The sequence below is a fragment of the Carassius carassius genome, chromosome 12, assembly GCF_963082965.1.
Source record: "Carassius carassius chromosome 12, fCarCar2.1, whole genome shotgun sequence".
Classification (NCBI taxonomy): domain Eukaryota; kingdom Metazoa; phylum Chordata; class Actinopteri; order Cypriniformes; family Cyprinidae; genus Carassius; species Carassius carassius.
The window spans coordinates 1097372-1113877 of record NC_081766.1 but is presented as its reverse complement, the minus strand read 5'-3'; the positions used below and the strand labels follow the sequence as shown (position 1 = coordinate 1113877).

Below are 16506 nucleotides of genomic sequence, written 5' to 3'. Positions count from 1 at the left end.
AAGTGAGCACCAGTATGATGTTTGGAGCAATTAAGATTGTTTAATGTTTTTGGTGTCTGTTCACCAAGGCTGCATTTGTTTAATCGAAAATACAGTACACTATTATGAACTATTATTACAAATAAAATAACTTTTTTTTCCTGTGTGAATCTGTGTTAAAGTGTAATTTATTTCTGTGATGCTCCGCTGTATTTTCAGCATCATTCCTCCAGTCTTCAGTGTCACGTGATCTTCAGAAATCACAATAATATGATGATTTACTGCTCAAGAATCATTTCTGATTATTATCAGTGTTGGAAACAGATGTAATGCTGTGGAACCCGTTTATTTGAACCTGATCTCCCAGGTCACGTGACTCTCTGATTGATGACGTACGCTCGCTGCTACAGGCTCGATTCAGGCGTGATTCTACGCTTTTACGCATTTTATATCTATCTACATTTGCTGATTCTGTCTGATTATGTCCACAGATGTTTTGGAAGCCACAGTAAGTAGTTTCGCGTTGAAGACCGCCGTTTATGACACTATCTTAACGCAATGTCGCCTTCATGTGCTGCGTTTTAAATTGTTTTTGCAAACTTCACAATGAAAATACTGCATTAAAATCGAGAGGAAAAAATATCTTACTAGAATGAAGCTAGCTGTCACTTTGAACAATCGGGTTTGGAGCCAAACATCAAGTTTGAGTCTTAAATTAAAATATTTTTGTGACTTCTATTCTAGTTGAATTGCCTTAATTCTGCACTTAAAGACGAATTAATACATTTTTATGTAGATGTGTTTTTTGGAAATGGCTTGGTGTAGTATTTTATGTTTGAGAAAAAGGTCAAATCCGTGAGTTATTAGCAGGTTGTGTGTTGTGACAACTTACCCCACGTAGTGTAGTGTGACAACATGCCCCGAATCTTTTGTATCCTTTTTTTTTTTCTAGATTATTTTTTTTAACAATAGTGTAGATGTTCAATAGCCAAAACTTCAAGGTTTGTGCCTTCACCGAAACTGCTAAAGTAAACCATGAGAAATGTTCAGTGGAATAAAAAAGCCTTTCTAAAAAACCCTTAATTTGTATCTTTTCATCTGCTGTTCATCGGTCACTCACCTGTCCTGCAGGTGATGCTGGAGGCCTTGCGTGTGACCGAGCTTCGTCTTCTGCTCTCCAAGATGGGCAAGAGTAAAAGCGGCCTGAAGAAGGATCTCATGAAGAGAGTCGTGGATCTGCTGCACAATGAATGCAATCCTGAGCTTCTGTCTGCTGTCCGGGAGCTGCACAAACTCCGAAAGGTTTCCAAAGACGCCCGCAGGAGCTCAAAGCCCAGTCCTGTAGAAATCATCTCCATGCCGGCGTGTGTCTCGCCCGAGAATCTCCATTCACCTGTATCGATCTCTACAGAACCACAGATGATCAAACTGCCCTTCTACCAGACGCTGGACACCATCCTGCCACCGGCTCCTCTGGGTATGATGCATAAGTGTGAATATTTAGTATTTAATCATGCTTTCAGTTTCTGTGGCATCAACACCAAACTGAATAATTTTACTAATGCACTCATTCATTTGTCACATCGGGGATATATAGGTGCAATGCAATAAGGTGGTTAAAAAGCTATAAATATACAGATTCCCTTATTTAGTACCTAAGTTCTTGATGTGGATCGTGTGTATGTATTTTCAGTGCCCATGTTTGAAGGACCAATGCAGAACTCAGATTTCTTGTTTCATCTCAGTGCGAGCCAACAAGCTCAGATCCAGAACAGCAAGTGAGTTCCTGTCACTCTTTATTCTTCATCAAAGCCTTCACAGACAGTTTGTAGTCATTGATGTTTATATTGTGATATGTGTGTATATGTATACATAGATGCATGTGCATGACTTTTTCCTTTTATTGTAGGATTTTAAAAGCATGCTAGACAATCTTTTGCAACATTTTAAATGTTTTCTTTTTATTTCAGCAACCTAAAAAATATGCATTTTGTAGATGTCATGCACGGAGTACAAATCAACAGAAAAGTTAACTAAAACTAAAACCATGTTTTTTTTCCATCTCTTGAAATAAATGTTTACTGACATAAAAAAATATAAAAACAAACCCTAAATTTGTTTCAGCTGAACTAAAATTGAAATGGAGAAGAAGAAAAAAAGACTAAATGACAACAAGATTAATAAAACGTAAAATAATTATTATAAGAATATTAAAAATAAATTAGGAAAATATATCTAAAAAAAAATCATATTATTACTAAAACCTTTCATATTTCCTCTCAGCGTAGTTCATGGTTCTGTAACTTCAGTGAACGAGTCATCTGAGCCGATTCAGTGAGTTGAATGACCAGTTCATGATTCAAACAGATGACTCTTGTGTTTGATTCACTGATTTGCCACTCAGTTGGACATGAATAAAAACCTACTGTGTCCTACATTGTGTTTGAACAGTGTCCTGCTAGTAAATGTCTCATTTAGCTTGTGCTCTTTTTATTTAATTAACTGACTTCCTTCCTTCCTTCAGGACATCTCAGTCCGGTCTGACATCTGTTCAAGTGGTGCTCAGGTGAGATTTTACTGTGGATGTCAATACTTGAATGTGTTTGTTTGCGTGCATGCTCTAGAGAAATAAAAAATGGACTCCTTTGGGCCGTGTTTATTCTGAAAGATGCTGTTGTTGAATGTGTTTTCAGGATTTGCTATAGTGAGAGCATCGGCGTTGAAGAAGATCAGTATCCACCAAACATCTGTGTTTCACTTAATCATGCTAACTGTCTCATAGAGGCGAGTATGAGCGCTGAACTTTACTTCTCTACTGACCAAGTTTGCATATCAATAACAGCATCCTATTAAAGCTGACAGGGAATGTTATCAGAAGGTTCTCTCGAAGTTCAGAGCAAACGTTCCTCCAGTAACATTAACAGAATGTTTATTCAAAATCATCAAAAACCTTATTTATACATTGTTCATGGAACTAAAAAAAAAAATTAATAAAAAGAAAAGGTTTCAGTTTGATGTTCGTGGAACGTTTTTAAATGTCACTGCTGTTCAGAATGTTCCGAGAACATTCAAAAGTAACATTCCATTTTTGGAATGTTCAAACGGAATGAAACATGTAACAAAACAAACCTTTTGAAGTTTTGAAGTTCTGATGATGCCTGTTTTTAAACTGTTGTTTGTTACGTTATGTTTCTGAACGATTGTTATTCATTTAGCTTAATGTGATGTCATTTTTACATCTTGTTCCCAGTGTACCTATTCATCCACTAAATTGGGGACCGAACCTTCTCGTCCGTGTCGACCGATCGACCTCACACCTAATTTATACCTTACATTCACAAACCGATTCTCAGTGCTGTGGGGAAACTTCGGCAAGGTACGTGGAACTGTAGGAACATATGGAAGCCTGTTTCCGCCACTCAAACAACAAATAAACACAGTAATTTTGACTTGTTAGCTCACAATTAAGTCTTTTTCCCTTGCAGTTACGAGTTAACATCTCGCAATTCTGAGAAAAAAAGTCCGAATTTCAAGATAGAAGCTCACAATTGTAAGAAAATAGACAATAGCCCCCCCCCCCCCCCCCACCCCCCTCAAAGAATTGGACTTTATAACTTGCAATTGTGGAAAAAAAACTCAGAATTGTGAGAAAAAAAGGCAATATTGCAATGAGATAAAAGTTTAAAAATGAGATGATAACTGCGTGTTTGTTTATATATCTCACATTTCTAAATGGGAGTTAATATCATTATAATAAAGACTTATTGCTTTGTTTTTTATAACAAAATGTATATGACTTTGTTTCTCGCAATTGCAAGTTTATATCATGCAATTGTGAGGAAAAATGTCGTAATTACCTTGTTTTATTTCTTATTCAGAGAAGAATAGTAAAGGTGTCTCTGTCTTACAGAATAATGCTCAGGTTTCCGAGTCAAAATGAGACTTTATTCCAAGAAGAAACAGAACATCTCTAACTCACAGTTTACACTTTTATGCACTATATTTTTTGGCTCATCTTCAAACCCTTGCTAGAATTATTTCACGTTCTTCTTGCTTTCTTTGTAAGACTGTGCTCAAGCACAAAAGTGTTTGTTCAGTGTGTTTGCCTCATTATTTTTATTAGTTTAAGGGCAGTGTGACCGTAAAGAGCAAATTAGTATCAGTACAGATGCTGAAATCCCATTCTTTCCCGTCATGTGGCCTTCAAAACACACCTGGCTTTCACAGGATTCAAACTACGTCTGCAGTAGAGGATAAACACAATATTTCATTGACATCACATTATAACATTCATGAGGAGGCGGGTCTTTATTTGACTGGCCAGTGGCAGATGGGGAAAGCATTGAGGACTGTGTTTGAAAAGCAGCACGTTTGAAATGTTAATGTGTTTGTGTAGAGTTACACGGTGGCTGTGTATCTGGTGCGGCTCGTGCCGTCTCAGGATCTGTTGGATCATCTCCGCAGGACCGCAGTGGAGCAGCAGGAGCTCTGCAGACGGAGAGGTGAGATCCAGTCTTCTTGGACGTTATAAGGCAAGTCCTGGAAGGCCGGTGTCCTGCAGACAGCATGCCTAGTAACTCTACAGGACACCGGCGCTCCGGGATATAAGGGATGTCTTTGGCACTTTTGGGAATCATCCGGCAGCATTACCCATCAAAATCAGTGAAGACCAGAGAATTTCTGTGTATGGTTTCATTGTTTATTTATGTGTGTGTGTGTGTGTGTGTGACCCCGGAGCACAAAACCAGTCATATGGGTCAATATTAAAAAATTTAGATTTATACATCATCTGAAAGCTGAATATATATAAGCTTTCCATTGATGCATGGTTTGTTAGGGAAGGAGTGTCAAAGTCGTCATCGGATTGTTTGAATTCTTCAGGATTTCCGCGAGACGTGTGTCGCGTTCTTTAACGTTCGGTCCGGAATCAAAGACGCCGTAGAGTTTACAACTGTGACAACGAGAGCCTATCAGGATTAAATTTAAAATTACATTTAAAATTAAAAAGTTTATTAAATTAAAATTACATTTATGCATTTAGCAGACACTTTTATAAAAAGCGACTTACAATACATTCAGGCTAAAAAAAATTGGGTTCTGGGAATCGAACCCACAACCTTTTGCTCTGCTAACGCAATGCTCTACCACTGAGCCACAGGAACACTTAAGATTTTCACGACGATGAACAAAACAAACTGTGATTGGTTGTTTGACATGTCAATCAAACGGCCTCATGGGCGGGGCTTACCCTATGAAATCAGCCATGAATTCCAGACCTTCAGTCTGATACAAATATTAAAAAATTCTGGAATCTGAGGGTGCAAAAAAAAACTGAGAAAGTTGTCCAAATTAAGTTCTTAGCAATGCATATTACTAATCAAAAATTAAGAAGATCAATTTTAATATATTCACAGTGAAATTGACCAAATATCTTCATGGAACATGATCTTTACTTAATATCCTAATGATTTTTGGCATAAAAGAAAAATGTATAATTTTGACCCATACAATGTATTTTTGTCTATTGCTACAAATATACCCCAGAGACTTGAGACTTGTGCTCCAGAGTCACAAAAAAATATATATATTTATTTTTTTATATAGTTTCTGAGAAGTTGCGCTCTGATCCAGAAAAAGAGATTTCTACTACCGGTTTGCAGGTATCGCTTATTTGTCCAGTAAGTATGAATTCAATTATTTTTGCCATTTTAATAAAACAAAATATTACTTCCACTGCTTCTTAAATTATGTATAGTAATGTGTGTTTTATTGTTTCCAAGACAGTTTTATTTTATTTATTTAATGATCTCCATACAACAAGAGTAGTTTAAATCTGTTTGTTTTATATAAAATGTCATTGAAAAACAGAGTTAATTTAAAATCATTGATATTGTCAGTATTGTGAATTAAATATATTTTAATATTTTCTGTTATCACTTTAATTTTGGTTAAAGTTTTAGTAAATTTATTTATTTATTTGTTTATATATGGATCAAAGACGAAAAAGGGATTAAGTATAAAATTAAGTGTAATACTGCTTTAAATTAGTTTTTTTTTCTGGTTAATTTAATTGCAATTTTTGTTTTTCTGAGCAAACAATAAATATCATACATTTATCTCTGATTTACAGAAGACACCCAGTAAAATGTCATTCACTGTAACAGTCTCGTCAGGCATATTTACAGCAAAAATCAATTTATGACATATTAAAAGACTAATTACTTTCACCCCAAATAGTTTTTTTTTCACTTTGCAACTTATCCTAGGTTTTACCCATTCTTCAGTAAACCCAATCAAATTTAACATCCTCTCTTATTCTTTTAGATGTTTTAATATGTACAGGTCAGAATAAGCACGTTGTTTGAATTTTTACATAAATATTGTGTTACACCGAATGACACTGTAACATTATTTCAACCAAATATGGACATGTTGTTCTCCAAAAACTTTAAAACACTTCATTTATATTTAATGTGCATTCTATGGACATGATATCACTTTTGTTAATTTATTTTGATGCGGTCTTTAACCCATTATGTGTATCTAGTTTTTATTAATTAATTTTAAATGATTTAATTTTATCACTTCAAGATTAGCCTATGAGAGATGTTGACTTGCAAACATCTTATTTTTTTTTATATTTCGGTTAACATTTAGTGTTTTTATGGTTTTGGTTTTAGTTATCAGTAATAACCCTCTTGAAGAAACAGCCATGACTCTTTATTCCTCGGTGAAACACAAGCAAAGACATGTTCCCGGGAACAGACAGAACCGAGCTCTCTCACGCTAGCAGTGCGTCTGAATCTCTCAGTTTGTTGTTGTTTCTAAGCTAGCAAAGATGCGTATGAGTGTTCCCTGTCGAGCTCGAGGCTGTGCTCACCTGCAGTGCTTCGATGCTTTCTTCTACCTGCAAATGAACGAGAGGAAGCCCAGGTGGACGTGTCCCGTGTGCCACAGATACGCTCCGTTCGATGAGCTGCTCATCGACAGGTATCTCACATACAGCCATCTGATATTACTGACCGCCTTGATTATTTTACTGGTAATATTTTAGTATTTTGCAGATGAAGTCTGTGTGAATTCACTAGTGTTGTAGTCCAGAACACCTAAACTAAGGCATATACCAGACGCTACACATAATAATAAGACACTATATAGAGCTGTTATTAATGCAATGAAACATAATTAAACTTTGCCCTGCAGAAGTGCATGTTAATTGCTAAGATTACAATTATATAAATAATGTTATGAGATTAACGTTTTAAATATGACATCTTTAATATAGAAATATAATGAAGTAATAAAATATTTTTTTTTAAGTATTCGATGATATCCGCCAGTTTGCCGGTTTAAAACATTGTGACTTTTTTTTTTTTTTATCAAGTTTGCAATCATGCACATAGTCAGATTTTTTTTTTTAAACAGCTTTCTCTCTCTCTGTTGTGATATTGCTAAGATAAAAATGTTATTTATTGTATTTGTGTCTCTGGAGCATAAAAGCAGTCTTAAGTCTCTGGACAACAATACATTGTATGGGTCACAATTATAGATTTTTCTTTTATGCCAAAAATCATTAGGATATTAAGTAAAGATCATGTTCCTTGAAGATATTTAGTAAATTTCCTACCGTAAATATATATACTTAATTTTTGATTAGTAATATGCATTGCTAAGAACTTCATTTAAACAACTTTAAAGATGATTTCCTCAGTATTTCGATTTTTTTTTTTTGCACCCTCAGTTTCCAGATTCTCAAATATTATCCGATCATAATATTTACAATTTATTCAGCTGCATAAATCTCAATCTCGAGAAATTTACCCTTATGACTGGTTTTGTGCTCCGGGGTCACATAAAAAAACAAGATCTCACAAGTACTTTTTTGCAATTATTTACAGTATAACATTTTGTAGGCATCAGTTTGGTGACACAATCCCGTTAACAATAAAAAATAAAAAAAGTTACTAATTGCATTTGAAGCAAGACGTTTTACATCCAATCACATTATTGATGTTAACAAAGAAATCAGCTAATGAGTGAAATCCCAGCAGTTTTGAAAAAGCCTCTTATTCTGAGACCAGACCGGTCTCTTATACTACAACACTAAATCACTTCTGTTTTCTGCAGTTTGCTGTGTGATGTTCTGGAGAGCTGTGGTGAGGATGAGGAGGAGATTGAGTTTCTGTCTGACAGCAGCTGGAGAGCCGTGAGACACGACAAAAGCCACAAAAACAAAGAACGAGTTCAACATCAACAGATCAATCGCAGTAAGATCAGCCACTTTCACTTCTGTATTCTCATGATAGGACTGATCTGAGTTGATTTTCCCCTGATAGAGGTGCATTGTAACCCGATGGGCAGCGTTATCGTGGATCTAACTCAGTCTTCTTCCGACGAAGAGGATTTCCACAAAGAAGAGACGGTTTCTACACATTTAGAAGACAAAAGTGTGCACTTCAGGAAATGTGGCATAGTTAAAACTCCTAAAGCAAAGAAGTCGAAAAACCCAGGGCCCAAAGCTATTAACTAAGCTTTAAATATTTTTAGTTTCTGTTTTCGTTTTTAATAAATGCTAATGTTGCCTTATTTTTAGCATTGACAATCTGATGACTGATGTGAACCTTCTGTCATTCACTCATTGTGTTCTGCATGAGGTGAATATATGTTGTGTTTGTCTTCATTGTGATGGGAATAAAGTTTCATAATCAAATAAATAGTTTGGACTGATTCATTAATAATTGAAACTTAATCAAAGCCATTTTCCAATTACTTTAAATGCACATTCTATACTTTATATTGCTTGTGTGACTGCACATTTTTATGGAAAAATTATTTGCAGATTGCCTGCAACGAGTATGCAAATAAAAATTAATAAAATATATGATGCAATGAATTAAGTAGACACAAAATTACAAAAACTAAAATGAAAATGGAAAATACAAAAATAAAAAAAATATTTTTATTTTTTTTTAATTATAGTATAATTTATATAGATATATTTATATAGATATATTTATTTTACCATAATGATACAGGGTAAAATAAAATAATAAAATACAGTATTTTACAATAAATTGCATATAATGCAAAGATATATTTTTAAATATTTAACCAACTAACGTGTTTTTATTTCACAATTTTTTTTTTGTAATATTTAACAAAATGAATACCATTAAACAAGTAACATTAATTAAATTGGGTTCATTAAAAGTAACATAAATATAGCAAAATAATAATTTTTCAGTTCAGTCATTTTTTATTTAGTGAACTTGTAATGACACAAACTACATTTATTTCCAAAGGAGAGCAAAAGAAGTCAATATAACGAGAATATATTAATATATAACAATAAGTCAAAGTAACAATAGCGTGAAAAGAATAAATAAATCGCATAATAATATACAATGACAGTGCAGTGTAAAACTGAATTAAAGGGTACAGTAAGGCATATCTTAAATACATTGAAATAACAATATATATTAAAGTAAACATATTAAAGACCATGATTAATATAAAAAGAACCCTCTCTCTATTTTAATTTCAAGGAAATTTATGGTCATGATTATTTTATATTGCCAGAAATCAATGACTGATTGAAGAATATATCATAATATAAATAATATATCATAAATTACTCAAGCGGATTCACATTTTAATTCACATTTTAACTACCCAATATTTTTTTATATTTTTAAGGACAAAGAACAATATTCTGCATATAATGTTCATTTTTTTTCAACAAAAAATAAATAAATACAAATAAATAGATAAATAAAAGTGATGGGGTCAAAATGACCAATTGGGTCACAATGTGCACAGGCATTAAAAAAAAAAAAAACTTTGTAACACAAGATGTGCATGTTTATGAACAGTGTTGGGGAATGTTACTTTTAAAAGAAATGCATTACAATATTGCTTTACTCCCTGAAAAGGTAACTAATGATGTTATGTTATTTTGTGTTACTCTAAAAAAGAAACTAATCATGTTACTTAGTTACTTTTTATGGAGAGTAATGTGTTACATTACTTTTGTGTTACTCAAAAAAAAAAGTAGCTAATTATGTTAGTTACTTTTGTGTTACTCTAAAAAAGAAACTAATTATGTTACTTAGTTACTTTTTATGGAAAGTGTTGCATTACGTTATTTTGCGTTACTTTAAAAAAGAAACTAATTATGTTACTTAGTTACTTTTTATGGAAAGTAATGCGTTACATTACTTTTGTGTTTAAAAAAGTAGCTAATTATGTTTCTTCATTACTTTTTATGGAAAGTAATGTGTTGCATTACTTTTGCGTTACTTTAAAAAAGTAGCTAAACATGTTAGTTGCTTTTGTGTTACTTAAAAAAATTAATGAATTATGTTACTTAGTTACTTTTTATGGAAAGTAATGCATTACATTACTTTTGTGTTACTTTAAAAAAGTAGCTAATTATGTTTCTTCGTTACTTTTTATGGAATTTTGCGTTACTTTAAAAAAGTAGCTAAATATGTTAGTTACTTTTGTGTTACTTTAAAAAATTAACAAATAATGCTTTTTATGGAAAGTGTTGCATTACGTTATTTTGCGTTACTCTAAAAAAGAAACTAATTATGTTACTTAGTTACTTTTTATGGAAAGTAATGCATTACATTACTTTTGTGTTACTTTAAAAAAGTAGCTAATTATGTTTCTTCATTACTTTTTATGGAAAGTAATGTGTTACATTACTTTTGCGTTACTTTAAAAAAGTAGCTAAATATGTTAGTTACTTTTGTTACTCTAAAAAAGAAACTAATCATGTTACTTATTTACTTTTAATGGAAAGCAGTGCGTTACAATACTTTTGCGTTACTTCTCATCTGGGCTGGGCTTGCTTGTTTTTTGTTTTGTTTTTTAAATATAAAAAATTATACTTTTTTCAGATGTAAAAAGCCCTTTCACACCAAAAGTGTAACTAATAAGCCTCAGAATGCTGGAAATGTATATTCACATCTGTACAGTAGAGAGTGCAGCTCAAAAAAAACGTTCAATTGTGCTGCCATGAAGAATATGATGCAGGAGAAGAAAGGTCAACAATCTTCAGCAATAAAAAAAAAAGAAAGAAACACAAATGTTTTGTTAATCTAAAGTCATTTTTGTTTATTAGTATGGTTGAATTGAATCACAGAAGGTTAACCATAAAGACAGTGGTTAATAAAATAGGATGTCATTTTCTGAGATTTTATTCATTTTGTGGAAATACTCAGATTTTGTGCAACAAAGTAACTGCCGTTACTTATTTGGAAAAGTAACTCAGATATTTTCTTCTAAATTAAAAAGTATTGCATTACTTTACTAGTTACTGAAAAAAGTAATCTGATTAACGTTATGTGCAAAATTTGCTTTATCCATGGCTTTATCAAGTTACAAAACACTTACGTATTCAAATGTGTCTGTAATACATTCCCTATTACTTTGTTCTTACAGTTTTTGTCCCCAATATATATTTCTCCAATCTTTAACTCTGGCAATTTAACAATGTAAATTATTTTCATACTTCAATACACCTTCAAAATTAAAACAATTTGAAAATGAAATATTTAAAAATAAATTCAGTAATTATCTTAAATGGCCAGTTTTACCTAAAATGAAGGATATACAGTTTAGGATTATTAATGATGTGTATCCAGCTGCTGAAATGTTATGGAAAAGATTCCTTTTTTTGAGGTAGATCCTTGTGTTTTTTGTTTAAAAGAGCCTGAAACCATTGAACATTTATTTTTCTCTTGTCCAGTCACATTAAAGTTTTGGCAGGATCTTTACAGCTGGCTAAATATTGATATCAACACTGATATTACATCAATACATTTGTTTCAGGTTTTGGTTTTTGCCGATGGCCTTTCAAAAAATCTGTCTTTGATGTTAAACATTATTATTACAATGGGTAAATATCATATACACAAAGGTAAGTGGAATAACAGTAAACCCTCTTTAAACTGGTTTAATAATTAATGTTAATATACAAATATAAAAATACTTTGAAACACTTGAAACACTTTTCCAAAGACAATCAATCCCATATAGATTTATATAAAACCATGTATGAGTCTCTATCCTTTTAAGATTAGTAAAAAAAAGTAACAACCCACTGAAATGTTTAAAGAATGTTTTTTGTTGTTGTTGTTGTTGTTGTTGTAATTGTATGTGGTGATATATCTATATATGTATACACGGACATTTATGTCTGATGGAGATGTGACTGGAAAATTGTATATTTTGTCATATGCAAGTTATTGTGCCCCATTTGAGTTTGTAAATTGATATTGTTCTAATAATATTTAAAAAATGGCTTTATCAAGCGTTCCTCTCTAGTCTCGCGAGAGTTCCCGCGAGACCGACGCTCTGGTGTTTCCGGTTTCCGGTAACCTGCCGAGAGCAGCTGGGCCAAACCTTTCCGCGCTCTCCTCGTTCTCGTCCTCATATCCCAGGACATTGCGTTCACCGGGACCGGCTTCCCTCGCCACGGAGCTCGGGAACTCATTTTTCCGTCGTGTGAGCACTGACGGACGCTTTAAACCTCAGCAGAGACACAGAGGGATGCTAGCAGGCTAACCGCGAAAAACCAAAACAATGTTTTTATTCACTACCCCAAGTTTATTTATACTCGTTTTATAACGTGAACGCGCTTTTTGATGTGTGTTAGTGACAGTAGCACGTGTTTTTTATAGGTTACATGTGATTTTAGAGTGTGTTTGTTATCTCTGTATAATATAAGAGTCCGTGTCACTCTAATTAAAGTGAATGTCAGTCAGTAGAGCACCTAGTGTTTTAACAATGATCAGATCTGGAGGAGTTGTGTTTGTAATCAAACTGATCCAGGAACTTTATCAGCTCCATGACAAGCTGTAAATCTGAGTTATTGTACAATATAGCTCAATCAGAGCTAGCCTTACATTAAAGGTCAGCTTTTTAAACATCAGGCATGGCTCCGAAAAAAAGACCAGAGCCCATAGTTATAACCGGATCTGTAGAAGCACAGACGACCTCTACATCCATAGATGCTGCGTCAGAGTAAGTTATAAAGTGAGTAGTCCGACATGGAAAGAGAAGAGTGTATGCATGTTACTTGACATCTTTGTCTTTATTTTCTAAACCTCAGAGCGAATCTCGAGGCCCTGCAGAAGAAGCTGGAAGAGCTGGATTTGGATGAGCAGCAGAAGAAGCGTCTGGAAGCTTTCCTCACGCAGAAAGCCAATCTGGGCGAACTGAAAGATGACGATTTTCATCACATCTGTGAGCTGGGAGCTGGAAACGGAGGTGTGGTTAATAAAGTGTGCCACAAACCCTCCAGCCTCATAATGGCCCGCAAGGTGAGTTATCTCTTGTTGTTTAGCATTTCTTAGTATAAGTTTCACATGTCAGCTTTTAAACCTTCCATCAGTCTTGCTACTCTAAGTCACCCTCAATAAGGATTCTTTTAGATTAGTGCAGAAAATCAGCTTTGTGGTCCACAATTAATGTTTCGTTCATCGTGATGATCTACATGTCTTTCTGAGGCCTAAATACAGTCAGCAGAAGAAAACACTAAATGTAGACTGTGAACGGACTTCACAACAACTATTTCAGTCATTTTCCAGACGCTTTTATCCACGAGGACAATAGAAGCAGCGATATAATATAAGTGCTGTGACTGTTCCTGGTTAGATTAACATAATAAAACAAGTAGATAAAATAGAAAAAGAATAGGAAACACTAGTGTTAGAGGGTCTTTTTAAAATAATACAGTCTAAAGAATAGAAAAAGAAGAGGGTCAGAAACATACTTAATAATACTTAAAAACATTTTCCCTGAAAGTTTGAGTTAGAATATAGTTTGCAAGAGCGAGATTATAAACATGAACTAGGATGTTCAGCATGACGTTAAGTGTCTAAAAACCTCTGTATCCCATTTAGACAAACATTAACGCAAATGTGTTTTTGTCTTAAATCTCATTTTGTTAAAAAACCGTGGGTTGAGAGAATCGTTACACCCTTAATTGTGAGTAGATTTCCCGTCATCTTTGCACGACTGTAATATGAAGAGTGTACAAAGCAACAGTGTGGAAATGAACCGCACGTAACGGGACACACGTGTGTGTTTTCTGTGTTTGTGTAGTTAATTCATCTGGAGATCAAGCCAGCCGTCAGACATCAGATCATCCGGGAGCTGCAGGTCCTGCACGAGTGTAACTCTCCGTACATCGTGGGCTTCTACGGAGCGTTTTACAGCGACGGCGAGATTAGCATCTGTATGGAGAACATGGTGCGTCTAGAGGCGCTTTTATCATTACACTAGTTCCTAAAACTTGTTCAGGCAAACTTCTTGAGTATGGGTCACCATACTTGGCTGAATGTCACGTCACTTTTCTTTGAGCTGAAATATTTCTACGTTTATAATTTCACAATTTAACAACACCGTCACATTGATGTGGCTCTCTGATGTTGATTAACGATCACTTTCAGGGCCCTAAAATATTTAAGCTTTTAGTAAGTGTTTTATTCTAATATACACAACCAGTCAAATGTTTTTTGAATTCAAAGAATTCTCTTCTGCGTACCAAGGCTGCATTTATTTGATCCAAAACACAGCAAAAGCAGTAATACTGTGAAATATGAATACAATTTAAATCAGCTGTTTTCTGCGTGAATCTCTGTTAAAGTGTTATTTAGATCTTTAGATCTTTCTATTCATCAAAGAATCCTGAAAAAATTTACTCAACTGTTGTAAATATTAATAATAATAATCAGAAAGTAAATCATCATATTATTCTGATTTCTGAAGATCATGTGACACTGAAGACTGGAGGAATGATGCTGAAAATACAGCGGAGCATCACAGAAATACACTTACACTTTAAGAATTACACTTTAACACAGATTCACACAGAAAACAGTTATATTAAATAGTAAAACATGTGGTAACTTACTGTGTCCGGTAAGTGTTGTGTGTGTTTCTCCGTGTTGTCAGGACGGAGGCTCTTTGGATCAGGTTCTGAAAGAGGCTCGCAGAATCCCGGAGGAGATCTTGGGAAAAGTCAGCATAGCTGTGAGTGTGTTTCCTCTAATAATATCTAAAACTAAGTTCAGTTATGAAACCTGCAGCTTCAGAATGTTTTTAGCGATGTGTGCTAGGCATGCACTGATACTCAATTGAATATGCAAGTAAGATTAACATTAGCTATTGCATGAATTAAGTGGTTTCCTACATTCGAAATAAAACGTCATGTAATGACTGCTCAGCTCTAAATGTGAGACCTGCCATTAAATGAAATAAACAAAATAAATCTTGTACATTGCTTTTTAACAGGTGTTGTTTAGAGTGAAAATGACTAAAGGAAACATCTATTTATTCACTGAAAGAATATGATTTGTATTCTCTTGGTTTCTCCACCCAGTATGTTTATGAATGTCATTCTTGCTCTTGTTTTATGGAAAAACGAGCAGTTCGGTAATTATATGAAGTTTAAGCCACAGGAAAAAGAAATTTATAGATATGGAACAATTTTTATGCCTTTTATTTCCTCTTGTTTTTTCTTCAATCAGGTTTTAAGAGGACTCGCTTACCTTCGAGAAAAGCACCAGATTATTCACAGAGGTAAAGACGATAATTAACCCTTACTTTTCTCCCCCCAAGGTGCACTTGTGCTCCTAATCTCTCTCTCTCTCTCAATTCAATTCAATATTGCTTTATTGGCATGAATGTAAATTATACAATATTGCCAAAGCTTAGTGTACATATATAGAAAAAATAAAATAAATGATAACAAAAAATGAACATCACAGTAATGGAACTGATCATAATAACATCTTATAATATTAAACTAACAAATTATAACATTTGTGTGAACATTTGATACCACAGTCTTAAACTTACATAGAAATACACAAACATACTAAGGATCACTGTGGTGCACAATAGGGTCAGACACACACACACACACACACACACACACACACGCGTTCACTCAGACCCCCCTCCCTGTAACACCATCACCTTTCACCTTTCCCAACACGTATCTCTCTGCTGCTGTGTGTCCCTCTCCTAATATTATCTTTCATTTTTCTGTTTCACTAATGGCTGTAAAGTTCTGTATTAAATTTGTGTACTAAATTCATAGTAGCCTGAGGGACAGTAGGTAAGAGCATCATTTCTACACCAGGTCTCGGGGAGAATGATAACATCAGCATCTTTGATATTTTTAAGAAAATCAGGGTCTGTGCTTTTAGAACCAAAAGTTGAAGAAAAAAGACCCTGAATATTCCAACAACTTATATTAAATGAACGCATTAGTATTATCAAAGATAAACCTATTTTGTGAGACAGAGAGAAAATAACCTGTCACAATGTACAGTACATGCTAAACAATTTACATTAGTGCAGCTTCAGCGTAGCTCTGTGCTCTCAGCTCTGGGGGCTTCTCTTGCTGAGGGGGGTCTTCGGTCTCTTCCTTCTGACTGGGGTTTGTTGGGCAGCAGGTGGATGTGAGGTTGGTGGCTGTAGGTGCACAGCTCTGTGGGGAGCTGTAGG

The 16506-nt window shown here is 34.2% G+C and overlaps 2 protein-coding genes across 2 annotated transcripts; both read left to right on the top strand.

Annotated features, from left to right (window-relative positions):
- The first annotated feature begins 340 nt into the window (after positions 1 to 340).
- Positions 341 to 8693, top strand: pias4b (protein inhibitor of activated STAT, 4b). The gene is made up of 11 exons (XM_059562965.1): positions 341 to 487; positions 1111 to 1456; positions 1673 to 1757; positions 2504 to 2545; positions 2673 to 2763; positions 3230 to 3355; positions 4376 to 4481; positions 5584 to 5657; positions 6809 to 6969; positions 8107 to 8246; positions 8316 to 8693. Exons 1-11 carry the CDS (start codon positions 461 to 463, stop codon positions 8507 to 8509), a joined length of 1392 nt encoding a protein of 463 aa, XP_059418948.1. The 5' UTR covers positions 341 to 460; the 3' UTR covers positions 8510 to 8693.
- Positions 8694 to 12922: 4229 nt separating this feature from the next.
- LOC132155356 (dual specificity mitogen-activated protein kinase kinase 2-like) lies at positions 12923 to 15590 on the top strand. The gene is made up of 5 exons (XM_059564235.1): positions 12923 to 13011; positions 13100 to 13310; positions 14095 to 14241; positions 14947 to 15024; positions 15522 to 15590. Exons 1-5 carry the CDS (start codon positions 12923 to 12925, stop codon positions 15588 to 15590), a joined length of 594 nt encoding a protein of 197 aa, XP_059420218.1.
- Positions 15591 to 16506: the final 916 nt, after the last annotated feature.

Bases quoted from the DNA above. Each gene is read 5' to 3' on its own strand.
- LOC132155356 (XM_059564235.1), top strand. From the start codon at position 12,923: ATGGCTCCGAAAAAAAGACCAGAGCCCATAGTTATAACCGGATCTGTA. The intron at 13,012-13,099 runs GTAAGTTATAAA...TCTAAACCTCAG, and splicing joins TCCATAGATGCTGCGTCAGA to AGCGAATCTCGAGGCCCTGC. The intron at 14,242-14,946 runs GTGCGTCTAGAG...CCGTGTTGTCAG, and splicing joins GCATCTGTATGGAGAACATG to GACGGAGGCTCTTTGGATCA.
- pias4b (XM_059562965.1), top strand. From the start codon at position 461: ATGTCCACAGATGTTTTGGAAGCCACA. The intron at 488-1,110 runs GTAAGTAGTTTC...CCTGTCCTGCAG, and splicing joins CAGATGTTTTGGAAGCCACA to GTGATGCTGGAGGCCTTGCG. The intron at 1,457-1,672 runs GTATGATGCATA...ATGTATTTTCAG, and splicing joins CCTGCCACCGGCTCCTCTGG to TGCCCATGTTTGAAGGACCA.